A 23588-nucleotide genomic window follows, 5' to 3' on the forward strand; every position below is an offset into this window, starting at 1 on the left:
ACAAATTGGGCTACACAAAAATGCGGTGAAAAGGCCACCCATGTCAGAATACATAACAATACACATATACATAACAATGCACGCTTTAAACTTTATCCATGGATCATGAGTAATCCTAAGCTTACCGAAGTCATGCTAGGTTTATCTACGTTCCTAACTTTATTCGTAATATATATCTATATCACTTTAGTATTCGATCAAATTTAACTAGATTTCTTTCATATTTTTTTTCTTTTATTCTTTCTATAATATTTTTATTTAATGTCAGATAATCATACATTCTTCTTATTGTTTTTTTTTTTTTTTTTTTTTTTTTTTTAGAAAATTGTTATGTTTATTTGATACATAGTTCGAAATAATTTTCAATATATTTCTTAAAAAAAGCATCATTTATGACATAGCATGGATACGTTTCCTCCGTTCGATCTGAGACGTTACGCCTACAGTTTGAGCGTAAAACGTAGTGTGCAAGACTAGCATAGCTGGCACCATTTTACTTTCCTATCTTTTATCGTGAGACTCGTTGTGTCACGCCCGTAGTGCGGCGCTGTGGTGTATCTCGTTCACGTGGTTTTTTCTTTCATCAAGAGTTTCGCGGTGTACCATTTACCGCATAGAATGGCGAGCATGAGCGAATTCTTTTCGAAAGGGGAATGGAATGGGGAAGGTGAATGCTGGACGCAGATGCGCGACCAATATTATCGGAAGTCTTAATTGGTTTCAAAGTCGAACGGGGCATGTTGTTCGAGCGGATAACTTTTGTGCCTTTTTTTCTCGGCGTGAGCAGTGAACAGGAGGCGTAACAAAATTGCATACGCTGAAAGAGCAGGTGATCGTGAAAGGATAGCCGTGTCGTTGGTAACGATCGCGCGACTTGCCTTCTCGAGGAACAAAATTGCTTGGGAAGAATACTGGACGCGTGTCAGGTGTTGCCAAAACGTGAAATTGATCTCATTCACGTGGTAGTGTACTTTTACATGATACTGTTTGACGAAAACTAGTTAGTAGTAGAAGTTTGAATACTTAATCTTTAGAAAAATAGAAAAAAAATTTCTTGTATAGATATTTGAAGGATATTCAAAGTTTATTGATATAAAGAAGAGATAAAGAATTTCTTATTATTTGAATATTCCATTTTGAAAATAGAATGTGAATATGAATATCCGAATATTCGAATAAAACTCTTTAAATACTTCGATATTAAAATCTTAATTATAATCAATTACATAAAGAAATATTCAATTAATATTTGATAATATATAGATAAATAATTTATAATAATAATATAATTATTATATATATATATTATTTAATAATATATAAATTTATTTGTATATAATGTAAATATTTGGAATAATACAAATTTTGAATATTTAGAAATCCGAGAAGCAAAATTTCAATATAGAATAATTGTCAAAATTAAGTAGTGGTAGTAGAGATAGCAATGACAATAGATTCATTTCAATTCACGTTAATTTTAAACTTTATTATCCTCGACCGATCTGCCTCTGTCAGGTGCAAATTTTTAACCAAACCTGAACAGGCAACGGTCCGAATGAGGAAATTTCAAAGGCCAGTGTTCCGACAGGTGGGCGCGAGTGGCAGTGTCGAATTTGCCTGGTTGGTGCTTCGAAACCGGAAGGTGATCGAGCACACGAGCAGCAGTGTACTATATCTCTTGTTAATTTTTTACCTCAGATTATCTTAACGATATCTAATTAAAATACATCGTTATTAAAGGAATAATTTGTCAATACAGATCTATGATAAATAGAGGAAAATCATGTATCGTCTATCATGTAAATAGACAAGTATTGATTTTTTATTTTTTTATATTTTAAATTAGAGTTAGTAAAAAATCAATATTTTAAAAAAATGTTTGCAGTAAAAAGAATTTAATAAAAGAAAAAAAATTATTTTTATAAAATTTAATAATAAAAATTGATAAAAAAATTTTATTATATAGAAAAAAAACTAATCATCTAGTTATTTTATTAATAAATTTTGTTATTAAATTTATATGTTAATAATATTAGTGAAAACAAATTTTTTTTATATTTTTTATTTTTATTATAAAATATTATAATTTATAATAAAATAATATTTTCTTGATTTATTTATCAATGTATATTTCAATTTCATATTTAATAACATTGTATCTATTTTCTAAGTTTTTGTTTTGAAATTCAAACATCTATCTGCAGAAAAAAATAGCACAAAGGTTAAACGATTAAAATATTATCTAATTTAATTTTAGTTGTTAAAAAACTGAAACTAAAAATAAATTTAATTTATTTCAGTTGACAGATTTTTAGTCTGACAAGTATGATATTATAAATATGACGAATATACAGAAACATTTTTATAGATTATGATATATATATATATATATATATATATATATATTATAAATATGACGAATATACAGAAACATTTTTATAGATTATGATATATATATATATATATATATATATATAAATAAATAAAATCATTTATTTAGCTATAAAATATATTCATTATATAATATATATATATATATATATATATATATATATATTTAAACTTAAAAATGAAAGATAACATATGTAATATATATATATATATATATATATATATATAAAATGTATATAATATAATTAATATAATGTTATATTATATATATAACATTAACATAATATAATGTTATATTATATTTGAAATATAATTATGTTATATTATATAATTATACAATATTGTTATATTTATTTGAAATACAATTTTAATTATTATTTATTATTTATTATTATTTATTATTTGAAATACAATAATATTTGATGAAAGAAATAATAAATATGTTTAATCAATACTTAGAAGTTGATGAAAAAAAATTAAACGATCCAATTATATTATGTCTTCTTTCAATCAATAAACAAATTTTTAAAAATTAAAAAATAAATAATTATATTTTTAAGATAACTTATTATAATAAATATATTTTTAAATCTGTTAAAATTGTTCATCTATATAAAACATTGCAATAATCTTTTTTAAAAGTATAAAAAATATTTGTTGAAAGTATTAGTAAATATTATATAAAATAATAATATAATTTTTTCATTTTTATTATAAAAAGTGCTAAGAAATAGTGGTTCGTTAAAAATAAATTCTTTTCTGATAAAATGAAGATTTTATTGCTTATAAAAATTTATTAAATAATTTAAATTAATTAAAGATACGAAAAATTAGAAATAGATAAGTAAAATAATGATTTATTATTAACAGTTATTAATGCCTGGGAAATATAAAAGAAAATTCGAAAAATAATTAAGTAATAATTAATTCTTAAAAATTTTAAAACAAAAAAAAGAAAAATAAAAATATCTTCAAATTAGTCAAAAACAAATCTTTAAACAAGCCAATTATTCGCTATTTGCTTGTTCGGATAATCATTTTATATTCTGAAACTTTCTATATTCTATACATAGTATTATAATTTAGCGAATAATATTAATAATTTAAAAAATTATAAATTATAAAATATAATTGTAAAATTATTTTTTTATAATTCTATAATTAAATGACTTATATTAATTCGTAAAATTATATTATATTGTAAAATTTTATAATTTTATAATTATATTTCACCAGTTTATTAAATATTTTACCATCATTCAAAATTATGAATTGAATTCTTTTTTTCTTTCGTTTTGTTTTTTTCTCGCAGATATTTCTCAATAATTTTTTTATTTTTTCATTTATAGTTATACATATACTTCGAAATTAGCGATTCAAATAGCTTGATGATGCGCGTTTCCATTTTCCGGCAAAGGAATGATGTTCGCGTGACGGCAGCGTGTGCCCGCGGGGGCGTTCGATTTCGAGTTCCCCGAATCGCGTGTTGGTTCGAAGGAAGAGATGATCGCCTCTCTCTTGTGGTTTGTAGGAAAGGACGTGAAGTCGGCGCGGCGCTTGTTCAGCTACGATTCGAAAGAGGATGCAGCCAACCGTTTTACCACGGTCGTTCGAGCGCCGCAGGCCGATTCTGGATGGTAGAGTGTGAGATGCCATGTGGTACGGTGTGGTCCGGTTGGATTGGGTTCGGTTCGGTACGGTCCGCAATGTCGATGCGCATCTTAAACGTGGGCGGATCGGCCGGTCAGCCGCCCCTGGTGTTTCTCACCCGCATGCCTGGCATACGTGCCGCTCATCCTCTCTTTTTTCCTTTTTCTCCTTCCCACCACAATTCCCAAGCCTTTCTTCCTCCCAGTTCGAGCTACCGGTTCCCTCCCTATCGTTCTCGTGTCTCCTCGTGTTCCACGATCGATCGCTTGCTTCACGTGTACGTTTCACCTTTTTCTTTATCTTCGATTGGTAATCCGCTTCCGAGTCCGTTTCCAAGAATCATTCTTTTTTTCTCGTGCCCTTGATCAATCATTCCATCCATATTTTTCTGGCGTTTTTTCGTTTCTCGCGCGCGATAGATCGATCATACTTCAAATAATTTTTATTATCGATACCACGATTGAAAATTAGAAAGTAGTGGTTGGCTGAAGAGGAAGAGAAAGGAAGAGAGTAAGAGGAAGAGAAAAGATGAGCCGAAAGCAAAGTTCCATTGGATGAGAAGAGGCGTTGAACGTTGGTTCTCGTATAGCTGTAGCCCTGAGGACGTTCTCATGAGTTGGGGGCGGCAGGAAGAAAGATTGCCACGCTCAGAGAGTTGTTTTTCTGTTACTCGAGGGCATCGGTGTTTCTCAGCAAGATTGGTGCGTGCAACCGTTCTCTTTCCAACGCGTTATTACGAGAAGAAGGTTTAATAATAATTGACCAGGATCTCCTTTCTTTTTACGTTTCTAGGTTCAGTGCGAAATCATTTGGCCAATTACATCTCGAAAATTTATATGATGTCTAGTCTGTTTTCATCGATGCTTGAGGATCAAGGAATGAAAATAGAACGAGGATCAAGATTTACCACTATTATTTATTCTCGAGAAAAATTTTTAAAAATAATTTCACAATTCCTCGTTCAATTACAATCCTGTCTTAAAGTAACGCGAAAATCGTGTTCAACGCGTTACGAATACCGCGATCAGGAAAGTATACGAAACTCGAGCTTTGCTAGTTGAGATTGACGCGATGGTATGTACGTACTTATATATTTATTGTATCTTGCGTCTGACGTGACGCAACATGGCGCTACGTCACACGCCGCGATTGATCGTACGAAACGAATTGGAACATAAGTGTGACATTCTCGTATTGAATATATCGTTACAGAGTTAAGCCGAAATGTGTTTGATTATCGAGCAATGCGGAAAGATAACCGCGGATTATCATGTGCATGCATGTTGCTTATAAAGCTGATTAAACCTTAGTTAATCACAAGATAGTAGGAAAGCATCCGGCTAAGGAAGGCGCTGCGTATACCGACGACCAATCGATCCGTGTGTTTCCCTGATAAACGATTCGTCGAGCGGGCGGTCCCGCGCGGTAAACTTCATCTCGGCTCTACCTTCGCTACTCTGCTGATCGCCTATACTTTCTTCTGACACAGCGATTGAATTCGGTACCGCGATTCGTAGATCATACTTCGTTATTCCACGATATAGAATCTATATATATAACATTCTTTAATATTCATGTTCATTTGCATTGTATTAAAATGCGCAAAAAAGGTCATCACTTTTGACATCATAATTATAATTTTATATTGAATCAAACATTTTCTTCTAATGCGATAATTATACTTTTACAATATTGAATGAATATTATCATTGAAAGTGATGAAACTAAATCTTATTAATGTTGAATCTATGAAAGTTTATCTTCTTATTTTATAATAATGTTAATTTTAATTCAGCCATATTTTTAATATGGATCGAGATACAATAAAGATGTAAATACAAATTTTGTAATAAATATATCATTATTTGTATAAATATATCATTATTTATATAAACTTTTAAAAAAATGTATAGCAAATCATATACGAAGCAATTAAAGAAGTTAAATATTAGCTTATATAGAAATTGCAGATTTCACAAATTGTAAAATTATTCAAAAATAAGTATTTAAATATTATTACAAAAAAACAAATTGCATGTAATCATTATAGTTTAATATTAAATTCAAATGTTTTCTTACAATGTTTTCTTTAAAATTTAATATAACATATTAAAAATTATTGTATATAAATAATATATAATAATACAAGTTAATAATATAAATAGAACTCAAAAAAGTTTGCATTAAAAAAAAATCTTCTATTGATTTAAAAAATTACAATTGATAAAAAATAATAAATTTTAATAACAACCAAATGAATTAATCAAATCAATTAATTGTAATATTTTTAACTTTGCTTTTCAATAAACATAAAATATTAAATTTATTGAATCAAATTTATCATATTCAAAATTCTAATTTTAATTATAATAATTTAATAAAAATCTGTTATTAAATTTTTGATCTCATGAATATAGAATATATTTATGAATATAGAATATACTATAATTATTATTTTTTTTATATATATTCCATACTTATAAATATAAATAAATATAATTATAAATATTATAAATATAAATATAAATAAATTATAAATATAATTTGATATAAATTATTCTTAGATAAGTTAAAATTAAATGTATTTTTATGTTGTAATTAAATAAAAAATTATTATTTTAATATATTATTTATTACTCAAATATAAAATAGTAAATAATTAAAAATTTTGATATAAATATAATTGATAATTCAGTTAAAATTGATGAAATTTGATAAACAAACAATTTATTCAAAATTTTTTAATTTTTTATAAAATTATGTAATAGTATGAATAAGAATATTAATAAAAACTTTGTTTTTATGTAAAATATTGATAGCATTGAAGCATAATGAAAATAACTATTAGAATTTTAACAATTATAAATAAAATATAAAAACAAAATAAAATCTAAAATTAAAAAATCAAAAATAAATTAATTGAAAAAAATTATTGTTAGACAATGTTGACTAGTAAATATTGCTATTATTTTATAAAGATATATAAATTAGTGAAGTAATTATTTGTTTTTATTCATTTGTTTCGAAATATATTATCATATAATATATTCTAAATATTTTATATCTTGATGAAATTCATTGTCATAGATTTATTTTAGAATTAAATATTTATTCGTTTGCATTCATTTATGGCGAAATATTTTATCATATAATACATTATAAATATTCTATATCTCGATAAAATTCATTGATCTCTTAATCTCTCTTAAAAAAATATCAATCTTTTCATTAAATTGCATCAAATATTGTAAATATTTATGTATAATAAAGTATTTACATATCTAAGTATAATTAATTATTTTTAAATAATAAATTGTTAAATATTTTTGTTATTTTTTTTATCATTATTCTTTATCAATTTTTTTAAATAAATATAAAATAGATAAAAATAGATATAAAAATAATATTCTTTTCTGTTAAAAATTAACACATAAGAAATTCATTCTCCTTAACTATGAATTAATCACACTGATTGAACAGAGAGTATGATGGAATTAAAATGGTAAGAAATAAGATTCGTATAACTCTTCAGTCCACTGTGTTCCTGGTACATCGGCAGAGCGCCGCAGCGCCACGCGTCACGGCGAGCCTCACCGCAACGCACGGCGCCTACACGCCGATCATCGCGACGCGGATGCGCCACTCCGTCGCCGCACAAATATATACTACACATATGTTTCTTTTGCTCTTCGACCAGTCTTGCCATTCTCGGATTATGTATTGCCATGCCGAGTCGCGTCGCGCCAAGCGGCTCCATTCTTGATCTCTATAGTCGTTTTCTGTTCTACATATAGTATATGCTAGGTTTCATCACATGAGATATAGAATACTTTTCGTCGTGCAATGCTTCTTTTGTCATGGATATTTAGGGGTCACGTGATCTTTTTATCATTTCTGTATCACATGCGACATTATCGGTTCAGTATAGAATATGTTAGTAGCGCCAATAATGGTTGAAATGAAAACAAAATAGTAGAATTCTCTTTTTGAATCCATTTTAAATCCATCCTTTTATATATATATAATATATAATATATTTACATGTACTTAATATTTATATATATAGATTATTATGAAATAATTTTGAATACACTAATTATTTTTAATTTTTATTAATTTAATGAATATAAATTTTTTTTTTTATTAAAATATTAAAAAAATTTTTTTTAGTAGATTCATAAATAATTATTTTTTAAATCCAAAAATTAAAAATAAGTTATTAAATAATAATAATATTTAAATAAAATATTGTTAAAAAATATGAAAAAATATTTTTTCTATAGTCTCGATATTTCAAAGATGTTAATAATAAAACTCAAGAATTTTTATTTATTCAATTTTATTTATTTTAATTTTTCTTACGTTAATCAAACAAGAACATGTTTATTTAAATATTTTTGAAAATTAAAATATTAAAATATTTTTTATTGTTTTTCATATAAATTCAATATAAATATATAAATATTGCTTCAATATATATACAATAAGAATAAATAAATATATATATATATACAATAAGAATACATATATATATATATTATATAATTATATATTATATATTAAATATAATATATATATATTATTCATATTTATTCTTATTGTCATAATAATTAAAATTCATTTTCTTAAATTAACTTTTTTATTATATTAAAGGAAACCTATGGAATATATCTTTGTCGAAATATCTTCAATTATTATAAAGATTAAAAATTAATATAAGGAAATAGGAAAATTAAATCAATAGGAAATGAAAAATTATTAGGATTTCAAAAGAATTTAAATAATAAAAGTAATATTCGTTTTTACTGAAAAACGGCAAATAATAATAAGATCAAATAGTATATAAATAAATTTTATAAAAACAAAACATTATATATATTAATCAAATAAAAAAAAAACTTTTGAATTGAATATAAAATATATAATAGAATATAAATATATAATAATTGAATATAAATATATAATAAATAATAGAAATTTTATAATAAATATTTATTGAAGATAATATTTATTATTTATCAAAATTCTGTTATATAATAATTCATATTTGAAAATTATTTAATTTCTAATTATTTATGAATTTGATTTTTTTGAATTGATTATTCAAAGAACTATTTATTTGAATAAATTTATTCTTTAATTAATTTCAATAATGAATATTATTCATTATTTTATTAAATTATGAATTTTAAGAATAATTATCATTCAAGTAATTATGAATAAAAATATATTAAAATTGTTAATTTACAGTATGTTGTTTGTAAACATAATATTCTATATACATCTCGAAAATTTAGTATTGCTCAATTTTATTTATATTAATTGTATTTAATAAAAATGGAATCTAAACATGAAAATAGTTCATTTGAAACTCGAAAATTCATTATTTACATTTATAATTATTAAAATCATCTTAAGGTTTTTCTTTGCCAAATTTTTGATATACAATGATTCATGCTTTTAGAATAAATATCATTATTACTATTTGTTGTATATTGTTTATTATTTATTTATTATTTGTCTATTATTTATTTTATATTTTTATATATGAGCCTCAGTAGATCAAGGTTTATGATATAGTAAATTTAAATTAAAAATTTAAACTATTGACAATAAAATAATTTTTGCGGTTCTTTCAATAATTTAACTTACTAAATTACTGATTCTATGAATAAATAAAATTTAATAAAAGGTCCATTAATCATTGGATTATCAAGTATCGTTATTTCTAGGAAAGACATTGCAACTTTTATTATCTGGCAGATACAATGTCACTTCATAATACTATTAATTTTTTCATTTTTTTATTCAAATTTTTTATTCAAATTATATATTAAGACATACAGAAGATAAAAACGGATTTCGCTTTTTGTTGTGTTTCATTTATCATTTATTATTTTTTTGTATGCAATCAAAGTTTTTAATCAAGTTTTTATAATTTAAAAATACAATGTATTGAATAAATTAAAAATTCAGCAAGTATTCTTTTCATATTAAAATTCCATAATTCAAATTTGCTTCTATGCACTAAAAATATGGTTTTATAATGAATATAAAATTCAATTACCTGAACTAAATTGAACTAATATTTTTTTATAATTTGAAATTATGGATAATCAATACTATTCATTGTTTCTCCTTTTAATAAATTTGTCATTGTAATAATTTTCGATAAATGAAAAAAATCATAATAATATATATCATAATCATAATATGTATATATATGTTATATAATATGTATAAAAAATATTAAAAATGATATTTTTTTCAATATTTATTTATTAAATATTTACTTATTATATTTATTAATTATATTTATTTATTAAATACATCATTAGTTATTTTGAAGGCTGTATTTTTATAAAATTTAATAAACAATTTTTTAAATATAAATATATATACTTAACTTGTTCAGAACAAAATCGTTACATGTATTAAAAAAATATCTGACAAAAATGAGACATGTTTATTTTTGTCATTAAAAATAGAATTGAAATAGTTTATCTATATACAATATTGTATTAACACAATGTGCGAGTGAAATATAGGAATATAATATAGGAATTTTTTATATATATTATATTATATATATATTATATTTTTTATATATATATATATATATATATATATATATATATATATATATATAGTTGTTTTGAATTTTATTGCATTTCTTGCCGATCTATAATTCTTGTATTTATCAAAAAATCAATATCCATAATTTTTTTCAATTTTTATTTGAGAATATATTGAAAACAAAAATAAGATAACTTATTTTGAAAAATTATTATATACAATATTGAAATATTTTTATTTTTCTTTTTTAAATAGAGTAAAGATTTAGAATCAACAAGATTTTGATTCAAACAAGCAAGGATAAAGTTGGTGATTTACAGCGATTTTATAATTTTTTTTATGAATTTAACGTTTCGCAGAAATATCCACTTTATAATTCTGAACAATTAATATATTTTTTGAAAACATATATGAAATGTAAAATATTAAAATATACAAAGATCTAATGTACACTGTTGGTAGCACATGATCAAAGTAATTTTATGGAATGTAATTCTTTAAATTTTAAATATATATATATATAAAATTAAAAACAAAAAATAATATATTTATATAAAATATTTTTGTTTAATAATACAGAAGAAGATCAATTGTAGTTAATATTTTTTTTACAAATTTAATTAGTATTAAATATAATATACTATTTAAAAAATATATATATTTAAATATATATATTTAAAAAATGAATGTAACAAAATGATAACATACGTATGAAAAAACAAAACGAATTCTTGTTATTTAAGAATGAAACTGTAAATAAATTAAAATAAAATTAATTAGAGGTCTGGAATTTTGTATATATAAAAAGATATAATTATTTGCGATATAAATTTAATATTCGAATTGTCTTGGAGTTATACTTAATCTACTGTTTACATACTTTTCAATGAAACATGTATCATAAATCTTTAAGTTTCCTATACCATCTGTTGGCATGCAGATGATGAAAATGTTAAATGCTATTTCTTAAAAATAAAGTCAATTAGCAATCAATTTTATTATATCGCAAATTTTTAAAATTGCTGAATTTTATTTATTTATTTTTTTTTATTCATTATTATACTTATAATTACGAAATGAAATAAAAATTGAATGTTCAATTCATATCAGATTTTCAATTCATATAGAATTATTATTTAATAATTAAAAAATTATTAGAAATATAAAAATATAATTTGTTATAATTCAAATATATATTAAATAGAATCGAAAAAATTATAAATTACAATTATAAAATTACAATTTTTTATTTAAAAAAAAATTAAATTAAATTAAAGAATTTTTTACTCAATTAAGATTAGATCAATATTTTTTTTAATAAAATTGTATTTTTTCTGAATCAATATTCTTTTAAAAAGTATTAGAAATTTTATGGATCAATTTAAAAGTTACAAATTATATAATAGATTTTTATAGAGATATAATAGATTTTATATAATAGATTTTTTCCACAAAATAAACTATTGCAAATCCTATTGCAAATGAAAGAATATTTAAACTTTCTATGATAAATATTAATATTAATTAATAAGAGTTAATATATTTATGTGAAATAGTGAAATAGATTAAAAATAGATTAGTTTAAAAATGATAAATTTTGTATCAAATGTTTAATAATTCTCTTTAAGCTGATATGCTTATTTGATAGATTTTTCCCATCAATGGAAGAGCAAATCCAAATTATTAAAAAATTATAAAAAATTATTAATAATTTATTAAGAGGGAAAAAATTTTCAAAATTCATATAATAATTCATAGTATTTCTTTGTTAAGAATTAGTTTATTTATTAATGTTAAGAAAGGATCTGATAATTTAATAATATATTTTCAAAAACTCGAACTGAATTTATCTACTTGAATTTTTAATAAGTTATTTTTAATAAATTTTTTAATAAGTTATTTTAAATAATTAAATAATAATAAATAATTATTTAATTGATGAATAATTTTCTAATTTAATATGTTAATCATTTATTTATTTTTTTATACCAAATTTTGCATTTTAAATGATGAATAAATTCGATTTATTCATCTTACACAAAAAGAAATTAATTAATTTTAATGTTATGAATATAAGATAATTTGATTAAAATATAATTTTTTTTCAATAAAAAGTATGTTGAATATTTATTATATTATATTCAGTATATTTTCTTCGACACATGTTACTTGTTTATTCATGCTCAGTTAGTGTATATTCAATATTACTTTGCGTCTGTGATAACTCATTAACATAGAACGAAATTTATTACAAAGAAAAATATTGCTTGAAAATACTTTAGAAATCTCCAATGAACCAATACTCCCACATTTTTGGAATCATTTATTCAACATTAAAAATGTAATTTGTAGCTTTAAATTGAGTAAAAAAATTCACAAGATGTCAAAATATTGATATTCGATTATAAACTACTTATTTATGTATATCATACGTATTTCAAATTATATTTATACTGTGCAATAAAATTAATTTTTATTTAATCTATTTACAAATATTTATCTTTATATTTGTTATTATTTAATAATTATTTAAGATAAAATTAAAATAATATTCATTGCTGATAGTTAATACATCGTAAGTCTTTGATAATAGAGTATGTAAGGGAACTCTCTAATTAATAAGTATATTATATAAGTATATTAAAAATAATAATATTCAAATTAGTAAAAGTAACAAAAAAACTTAAAAAAATTCAAATATTTCATTGAATTAAATAATTTTTTTTTATAATAATTAAAAAAGTAATAATATTTTAATCAGATAGAAAAACAAAAAAAAGATAGAAAAACACAAAAATTAAATTATTGCATATTAGAAATCTCGAATTAGAATTACGATGTAAAATTACTATTAATAGTTGTCAGTTGCATATAATGCAATTGCTTTAAATTCTTTTAAAACTTTAATAAATAAAAATCTATTAATAGTTATTGACTAACATCAATGATTATATCTATTGTGAATAAAATAATTTTTCACAATATCGATATTTTATTTACGTAATAGAAAATTTCATAAAATAAAAAATATATGTTTTTATATCTCGTCTATGATTTCGTCTATTTCTTTGTTTTCGATTTATCTAAATATTTTTTAAATATACTTGAATATATGAAATTAATAATTTGACAAAAATACTTTTAATTTATATTGTTTTACAAATATTAAAAATTCTTAACAATAACTAAAACAAACAGAATTTTTATATTTTGTTTTTAACTTTATTATATTTCTTTTTTAATATTATTTTATTTTCTTTAATGCTTTTCTCTTTATTCTTTATTTTAATCTTATTGTATATGTCATAGTTTTCTTATTCATAATTACTTTTAATTTCAGTTTTTAATCTATCTCTATATGATATAATAACTTAATTTCTTTTGTATTTTTTTTTTTACTTTCTTACTTGTTTTATTAGGGATAAACATTTCCCTAATGATTAAATTATTTGTCTATTTTTCTTAAACTTTGAAATTTACAATTGTTTAACAATGTATGAACTATATAACGATAACAATGAAAAATTACAACAGATAGATAACTGTAAAATATAATTATTATTGACACTTATAATTTATAGTTGTCTAATTATCTGACCTTTAAAATTAAATAATCAGTTGAATAAAATCTCGATAGTTTCGTTAAGAAACAGTATTTTCCTTTAGCGATGCGAATTCTATCGCATCGAAATTATTATCTGTATTAGCTTTTTTTCGGTTTTGCTTTTGTTCAGGATTGTTCCATGTCTGTAATTGACCATTACCAAAAATGAGAAATGTGAAAGCACCAAAGCAATAAATCGATGCCAATATCCAAAAAATAATACTCCATCGAGCATAAGTTTGATTTTTATAGGTTATCGTCCCGACCATGTAGCTACTTAATAATCCGCCTAAAGAACCAAGTGTATTCATCATACCAAAGATAGTTCCTGCAAAGTTGGGTGCAATGTCTAAGCCGTTTCCCAGATAACCTGCCGTTACTGCACCGTTAATCGTTAGAGCAATCGTAAAGATTGATACAGATGTAACACGATCGCATCCGTAATTTGCTTGTATGATCATTAATAATCCTGGAGTTAATACGGCTAAAAAAGAAGAAAAAAAAAAAGAAAAGAAAATAAAATGAAATAAAATGATTGATGTAGAGCAAGAATTTCTTATCTGGAGTTGAAGAGCTTTTTATAGGAATTTAATGTTAGTATAAAATATAATTTTTGCACAAAGAATATTAATTGACTTTTATACGAGGATTGTATTTTAAAAATACAATGCTTTTTCGACACGGCATTGTATTTCTTATAGTGATTAATTATTTTTTAATGATTATTGTGATTATTATCAAAAATTATAAATAGAATTAAAAGATATTGTGTAAATGTTTTTTCTTTCTTTGTTACAATTTGCATAATATGTTTCAGTGAGTTATTTTTACTTCAACAAAGTGTCATAATAAAAATTCTAATTATATTAAAAAAAAGAAAATATATGTATCTTATAAAGAAATAAATCAATACAGAAAATATTGAATATTGTTATAAGTAATATAACGTGAAATATGTTTCACATCTAATATTAAGTATAATATTATTCATGACATAGTATTATGTAAATTTTGTAATTTTGAATTTAAATAATATCGAACAATTTCTGTACTTACCAAAAGAAGTAAATATCTTTCGAATAGATGTTACCGACAGTTTCTTATTTTTAAATAAATAATCAGCCACAGTTGATGTTGTCACGGCAAAGATATATTTTCCGAGATATGGTAAGGAAGATAACATTCCATTCTACAGAGGAGAAGAAAGAAAAATAATTTGATAGAATAATATAAAAGAGAGTAATAATTTCATAAAATAATATATGTCAGTACAAACTTCTTTGATATTAAAGTTTAAAATATATTTCATGTACGTTGGTAATTGGTTCACAACAGTAAAATAACCGAACACATTGCAGCTATGAGTCAACACGATAGACCAAACAGGAATCGAAAGAAAAATGCATTTCCATGGGACAGATAATCTCTGTAAAAGAATAAATATAGTATAATTTATATGTACTATAATTATATTTATATAGTACAATTTCCATTGAATTATTAATATGGATAAAAAGTTTGTAAAATATTTTTTATTTTTTTATATCAAAAAAATAGCAACAATTATTTTTATAATCTGATAGATTCTGTAATCTGAGTATTCTCTTCATAGTATTCTCTTCATTTAATTCAAATTTTATAATTCATTTCCAAGTATTGTCACAAGAAATCTTTTGAAATCAAATTTAAAAAAATATTTCGAAGATTATTGAAATGAATTTATTGATTATTGATAATATTATAATAATATAATAATATTATAATATTATAATATGATAATATTTAAAATTTATATGACTCAATTTTCGAAATTCTTCTTTCAATTTGATATAAATATTATATTTTTTATAAATCTCATAATTTGTAAAAAATACTTTTTTTTTCAAAAGATTGAAGTATAATAATATTATCAAAAATTTGTACTAATAGAAAACATCATAATAACAACATTATAATATTATAATATTAACTCAATAAAATCATAATTATAACTCAATAAAAAACATTGCTGCAACATTCGATATAATAAAATAGAATCTCTTATATTTAAATACTGTCATTGTTACCAAACAATTCAATTATTTTATTCTGAATAACTGTTTTGTAATTGTTTTAATATGTATATTTATAATATGTATATTATAAATATAATAACGAATCATAATCATTATAATATAATCATTATTAAACTCTGGATTTTTATGCAAAATTAAATTTTCATGATTAAAAGATGATTAAAAAAATGAAAACTTGTCTTATATCTTTAATAATGTATACTATACTTTGAATTTTTTTATACATCTTTGCATATAATATATATTCTCTAGTATATTAATTTATATATTCAAATTTTGCATAAATGCATAAATATCCGTAATTCAATTATTACACATAATCAAATAAAAATGTTTTTTTTTTAATCTATTGAAACAAAATATAAAATATTTAAAAAGTTCAAAAAATTGTAAAAATAAAATTAGCAAAAATATATAATTTATAATCATAAAGATTAGAAAAATTTGATCGTTTGAGGAATAAAAAGAATATAACTCTGTATAATTATTTATGTTAAAAAACTTATGATAAAATTGATTATAATTTATGATAAAAATATATAGATTAAATATTATATAATATTTGAAAAATAGAATGATTAGAATGATTTATTCTATCATTCGAAAATTATTTTATCCATTTTTATCTTTCTATTAATACAATTACGAAAGATTCTATTTCTAGCAAAAAAAAAAAAAAAAAAAAAATATTCCTTGAACTTTTTATCCATATTGAATTATAAATCACATTTTTCAATTCTTTATTACACCTTTGTTGTAGTAGTAGTACCGATCGATTCTTCGATGTATCGACGTTCTTCAATCGAAATTCTCGGATGTTGGGCGGGAGAGTCAAATATTAAGAGAAACCAAGCTATACTCCACATGAGACCTATTGTTCCTGTTACGTAGAATACAGATTCCCATCCAAAGTAAGCAATTAAAAATCCGCAAATTGGCATTGTTAATGCTGCTCCAAGCGATGAAGCTAAATACATATATAAAGAAATTTTTTTTTCATTTTTTACTATATTTACTATATTTAAGTATTATATAAAAAGTAATATATTTTATTTATTTTACGGAAAATAAAATATTTTTTTATATGCAACAAGAAGATATATATTCAGAATATATATTCATTTTTCATTATAAAATAGTAGCATATTTTGATTTTATTGCGAAAAATAATTTATTTCACTATCTTATCATAAAAAATATCATATTAGAATCTTTTTAAATAATTGATTAGAGAATATTTTGCTCTTAAAAAAATAATTAATTAATAATTAATAAAATAAATTTATATAAGAAAAGTCATTTGGAATTCGATTTCAATTAAATTCTTTTATATATTTTAATTACCAAATCAAAAAAAATTCTTATATCATATTTATCACTAACTATTTAAATATAATCTTTTCATCATTATAAATAAAATATGTTTTACGATAGTTTCATTTTCAATTTATATATTTAAATGTATAAATTTTTATTAAGTTTTAACAAAAAAGAAATATATTTTTATATTCTGTCTTCCATAATTTTTCAAATTAATAATAAAATAAATAATTATTATTTACAATTATAATATATTATTATAATAATAAAATAAATAATTATTACTATAAATAATATTTTTTATTGGAAATGATTGCAATATATTAATTTTAATAATTAATTTTAATAAAAAGTGATAATATATTTCATTTCGTATGCTTTTTTTTTTTATGAAGAAAAATGAAATGTAATATTTTGAATTATATCTTATATCGAAAACAAATGTGTTTTTTTTTTTGTAAAATAAATGCTAATTTTCATTTATATATGAAAATGTAATTCGATATTTGTACAAAGTTATAAGTAATATACATATAAAATTTGACATATTTACATTAGGAATTGATTGTAAAAAACATGTCAAATCTGAAGTAAAAGTATTTTTATAAAGAACAATACCAGAAATAGAAGCATTATGTGCAGATTTTTGTTTTGATGGATATAGAATTAATATTGTATTTTTATCTTTGATTTTAGATTATAATAATATTTTATAATTGAATTAAAAATATAAAATAAATATTAATATGTTGATTTAAAAAATTATCTTATATTTTGTTTAAAATACATTCTGTAAGTTATCGAATTCATGCTTTGTATATACGTATATTACATTAAGGTCGACCCCATGTTCGTGATCAATCATAGATCCATGACCACTATTACACACATTAGTTTTCATTTGGACGAATTTAAAGAAGGGGAGAATAATATATCTTCTTGTATATTTAATTTTTATATTTTATATTTAATATTTAAAATAACTTATATTAAATATATTAATTAATATTTAATTTTTTGATTTCAAGTTTCAAAATTTATTTAAAACTTTAAGCTTTTTTTTTTTTGTTAACAGAAAAAATATCTTTGATGTCTCATTTTATATTTTTTTTCTTTAGAAAATTATTTGAATGAATTACTTTCTCTATGTTATTCTAATTTTTTTAAATTAGAAAAATATAAATACTTAAATCTGAGTTAATTATAAATTAAATATAAAAATAATTTTTTTTATTTTTTGTATTAAAATTGAATTAATTAAATATAAAAAAATGTAAAAATATTGAAAATTCAAACTTTTTTAAAAATATTAATAATATTAGAATGAAAATATTAGTATACTTTATTTATTCCTATTTATGAAATATGAATAATTTTATGTTTTATCATTTTATATTTAATTAAAAAAGAGTAAAAATATTTGCATTTCAATATTTCCATTATATTGTTATTAATGAATTTAATTTTTTAATATTCTTTTATTATTTGGGAAACTTCAATTCGTCAAATTTTTAATATTCAGAACATATGTTTGTATGAACTTTTTTATTGTTTTTAGATATATAATAAATTTTTTAAATGATCCTATAATCTGTTTAATGAAATAAACAAAACAAAAAAAAAATAAAATCATATGATTATTTTCTAATTATAAAAAAAAAATTACGTTTAATATTTCAGATTTTGTATGTAATATAGATGTTTCTATAAAATTAATTTTTGATATAAGGTAAGAGTTTGAAGTTTTAATTTCATATTTTTTTTAAAGCTTTTCTTTAAATATATTTTTTGATCTTTTAATTCTTATTTTTATTATTATATTATACAATTATTAATTATAGTATATTTTTAATCTTTTATTAAAAATTTGTTGATTTTCATAATGGATATAATGGATATGAAATGATATTTATAACATAAATGAATAAATTAAGAATTATTGTAAAATAATAGTTTTCTTTAATTTATTCCAAATTTTTCATCTAAAATTATTTCTATATAGAAAGAAACATTATTTCCTGAAAACAATAGTTAAATTATTCTAAAAAAATTTATTAAATTTATAAAAATTATATTTAATTTTTTTTTCATTTGTAGTATCTTAAAAAAATTTCTTGATCAGATTAAAATTTCAATTTAAATATTATAAAAAGCAATTTTTTTTTTATTGAAAATTACGAATATTAAAAAAAAAATTTATCTAAATGTTTCCTTCCATTTTATTTTATAATCCATACATTTATTTACCCATCATATTTGAGACAAATTTGCTGCGTTCCGTTGGTGGTATCCATCGGGCGGTCATTGGTTGGATGGCAGGCCAAGTAGCTCCCTGTATGTCGAGATAGACTGATAATAAAGACTATTTTGCCAATTCGAATCAATTAAAATTGCTAAGAATTAAATTTATATCAAAAACAATCCTTATCAATTTTCATTTTTTCCAGAAAAATGAGAAATATTCTAAAATTTTTACTTTTTTATAATACGTTAAATTTTTTTTTAATAAAATATTTATATGGTATTTCTCAATCATAAAACTTTTTTAAAAAAGTTAGATACAAGATCCTGAATAACATCCAAAGGCTTCTAGCCAATAATCATTCTTTATAAAAAAGTTGTTATCAAAAAAAGAATGAATAATATTTTTTCATATTGAAATACAGTAATTAATAATTTTGATTTTTCTTTTCATAAAATAATATATCATGTAAATTTGAATTAGATTTTTTTTTGAAAATGTATATAAAAATAGAGGATAGAATTTATTTTGTCCATGCATATATTTTGCAAAAAGAAAAAAAAGAAATGAAATTCATTCTTAATTAAAATTAAAATTAAATTAGATAATTCTTAAAAAAAATAATTATATATAAAAAAAAATCAAAATTTTTAGCAATATTAGATAAGTAGAATTATATCATCTTATAAAAATTATTATACATAAACACAGTGAATTTGGCTATAAAGAGATTCTATTTTCGAATAATATAATCTAATTTATATTTTTTATTTAAAACTAAAAAATTTCAAAATTTAAAATATTTTTTTTTAAATATCTTCTTACACATAATATTATTAAATTATATTCTATTCATAAATTTTTTGTTAATAACTTTTTTATAAATAACGATTGTCAACTAAAACTTTATTCATTATTCAATGTCATGATTTTGACAATATATATCAAAATCATTGGATTTGAATCCTTTAAAAATTTTCTTAAAATCTACTTAAATATTATTTATCATTATATTGTAAAAATAATATATTTAATTAAATTATGAATTATGATGGAGTTTGTTTCTAAATTAAACAAAGATCACTTTTGTTATAAACTCCTCAATTATTGTAAGGAAAACCCACCAACATAAATCCAATTACTGTTCTTAACATGGCAACTGCGATATAACCATAAGTTGCCAACCAGGGTGTTAAAAATGTAACAGCGCTGGATACTAACATACTGTATCCAAAAACTTTTTTAGGTCCTATTATTTCAGCGAGTCGTCCACCCGGTAACTCGGTACATATGTAACCCCAGAAAAAACTGCCCAATATGATATTAACTTCATATTCGTTCCACGGATATCTCGTTTGATTAATTTCTTCCTAAGAAGTAAAGCAAAAACGAGATCATTTTGAAGGAATGAAAAAAGAAAACAAAGATCATAATTGAAATTTCAAAGATTATGATATACAAATTAATATTTTTGGATATTTTTGAATAAATTTGATTTTTAATAATAATGATTTATGAATTATAAATGCTAAAAATTATTTTAATTGCACCATTCAATGATGAAATTTTATTTTAATTATAAATAATTATATATATATATTCTTTTAATTATAATTAATTTTTTATTGTTTTTAATAATGGTAATAACAAGTAGAATATAAAAAAAATATTTTTGTCATTGATATTAATTATTAGTAATCGAAATCATTTATGATGATTATTTTTAATTAAAATAATAAGAATTAATTTAATAGTTAATTTCCTTGTATTCTTTTTTAAAAAGTTTCTTTAAAATTTAATTATGATTGCTTTTTATTTAAATTAATTTTTATTTAATAATTTTTTTCCAAAATATTTATATTATTAATTTTTTTAAAAACGATAAATTTTTAAAAGATAAACTGTAACGTACGTGCCTAGGTGGATAGGGGAACGAAGATATAGTAGAATTAGAAGCGATCATCGCTGATTCGTTATTGTGCAGAGAAACGTTTATTTTGATTTCGTGATCGAAGCACTCGTTTGTTCTATTATAGCTGCTCGAGTGTGAACTGTCCTTGCTTGGAATCACCATTGATACTATGGCAATCGTCATGTTTACACGTAACATATAATTTAACATGAAACCAAAGATCACCATGATGTTTAACACTTGTTTGCACGTTAATATATCTGAAAGCATGAAAAGGAAATTAAGAAAATTACTGAAAATTTAATTGCTATGTTGTATCCTCAAATTCAAATTCACGAATCATTTCAAGTAGATCATTTCTAATTTGTTACATCGCATTATTGAACAGCGCCGCTATTCGATAAATTAAAATTAACGGAAGTTGCATAATATCCGTAAATGCAGCTGATCCTATTGGTTTATCGCAAACAATTAACCAATCGAATAAAAGGGATAGTTGTGTGACTTTCAAAAGATCGATCAACTTCGCTTACACCATTGTGCTAATTTACAAATTAAAAATTGAAATATAATTTTTTTTTTTCATTTAAATTGCAATACAACTTTTTTTCGAGTTATTTAATGCAGCATTTGAAAATTGGCAACAACCTTCACCCAGAACTTGACTTATATCCGCTTGCTATTTATATTGTTGGTTGGCATACCATCACGGTCCTCTTTGAGGTAAGCATGCTGTTACATTGCGTAGAATGCTCCTGTGCTTCAGTTCAGAAATTCGATTTGAATGTATATACATCTTGATCGTTAAACAGAATTATTGTGATAACGTAAATTATTATGATAATTTGCATTTTTAAATATGCCTTGAACGCGAGGAAAATTAATTTAATGCCGAGCAAAATCTATTTTCGTGATATATAAATATATAAATGCAAAGATAGCTTACCTAAAACCTTCCATTTCGAGGCCATTATTTGATACAATTCGGTTGTAACACAATAATTAAGAAATTGTTCTTCTTAAATACTCGATTAAGGAAGAAGAAGAAAAAAGCTAGAAGAGGATTAAAAAAGGATTAAGAAAAAGTTTGAAAAAGAGTAAAAAAAGACAAGAAAAAGTTCAGAAAAAAATAAGAAAAATTGATTGGCAGATGTTTCAATGCTTTAGAAAACACTTGTGCTTTTTTCTCTGCAAAATGTAACTTGAAAAGTTTGGAAATGACTGAGCAAAGAAAAATGCAAGACACAAAACAGATACTTTGCAAGATACTTCTAGAGCCAGAGACAAAGTCATAAAAGAGAATCAAAACTGGCGGTGGTAAAAACTCGCGAAGGGTTTGAGAACACAGCGTGTTATTGGCAACCGTCAGTTGAACTGCGCGGTAATCCCACAGCGTGCCAGTGATGACGTTACGACAACGCAAATTGCTTCAACGGTAAGCGTTTGTGTATGCTTGTGTTGGTATTCCTATTTGCAACCGCGCTCATACTCATTCTTCTAATGATCGAACTAAACTAAGTAGATCGCGAATATTTCGTTACATATATTTATGCATTCTTATCTTTGCCAACTATTTACATCCCCACTTGAACAGTTTACAATTTGAAAACTATTTGAAAACTAGCAAAAATAAAAAAATACGAAATACATCACTTATTCATATTATCCTTCTTATTCTAGATACAATGATGAATATATAATGAATATACAATTCGATAATTTATGAAAATTTTAAGATAAATTTTATGATAATTTAAGAAAATTTATATATAAATTTATACTTTAAATATGAAAGATTTTCTTATGCATTTGCTTCAG

At 21.9% G+C, this 23588-nt stretch overlaps 1 protein-coding gene across 3 annotated transcripts; it reads right to left on the reverse strand.

Moving 5' to 3' along the window:
• Positions 1-14156: 14156 nt before the first annotated feature.
• On the reverse strand, positions 14157-23155 carry LOC550691 (putative inorganic phosphate cotransporter). Of its 3 annotated transcripts, none has more exons than XM_006572136.3 (9): positions 23028-23155; positions 22717-22823; positions 21771-22030; positions 20983-21228; positions 19864-19948; positions 17046-17263; positions 15498-15647; positions 15278-15410; positions 14157-14705 (listed from the first exon to the last, which is right to left on the reverse strand). In XM_006572136.3, exons 2-9 carry the CDS (start codon positions 22739-22741, stop codon positions 14260-14262), a joined length of 1563 nt encoding a protein of 520 aa, XP_006572199.1. In that variant the 5' UTR covers positions 22742-22823; positions 23028-23155; the 3' UTR covers positions 14157-14259. The 3 variants fall into 3 exon arrangements, with proteins under 3 accessions (XP_006572199.1, XP_026295192.1, XP_026295191.1); XM_026439407.1 differs by lacking the exon at positions 23028-23155 and adding an exon at positions 22419-22530; XM_026439406.1 differs by lacking the exon at positions 23028-23155 and adding an exon at positions 22419-22566.
• Between the last annotated feature and the right edge of the window lie 433 nt (positions 23156-23588).

This window comes from Apis mellifera, linkage group LG3, assembly GCF_003254395.2.
Source record: "Apis mellifera strain DH4 linkage group LG3, Amel_HAv3.1, whole genome shotgun sequence".
Classification (NCBI taxonomy): Eukaryota; Metazoa; Arthropoda; class Insecta; order Hymenoptera; family Apidae; genus Apis; species Apis mellifera.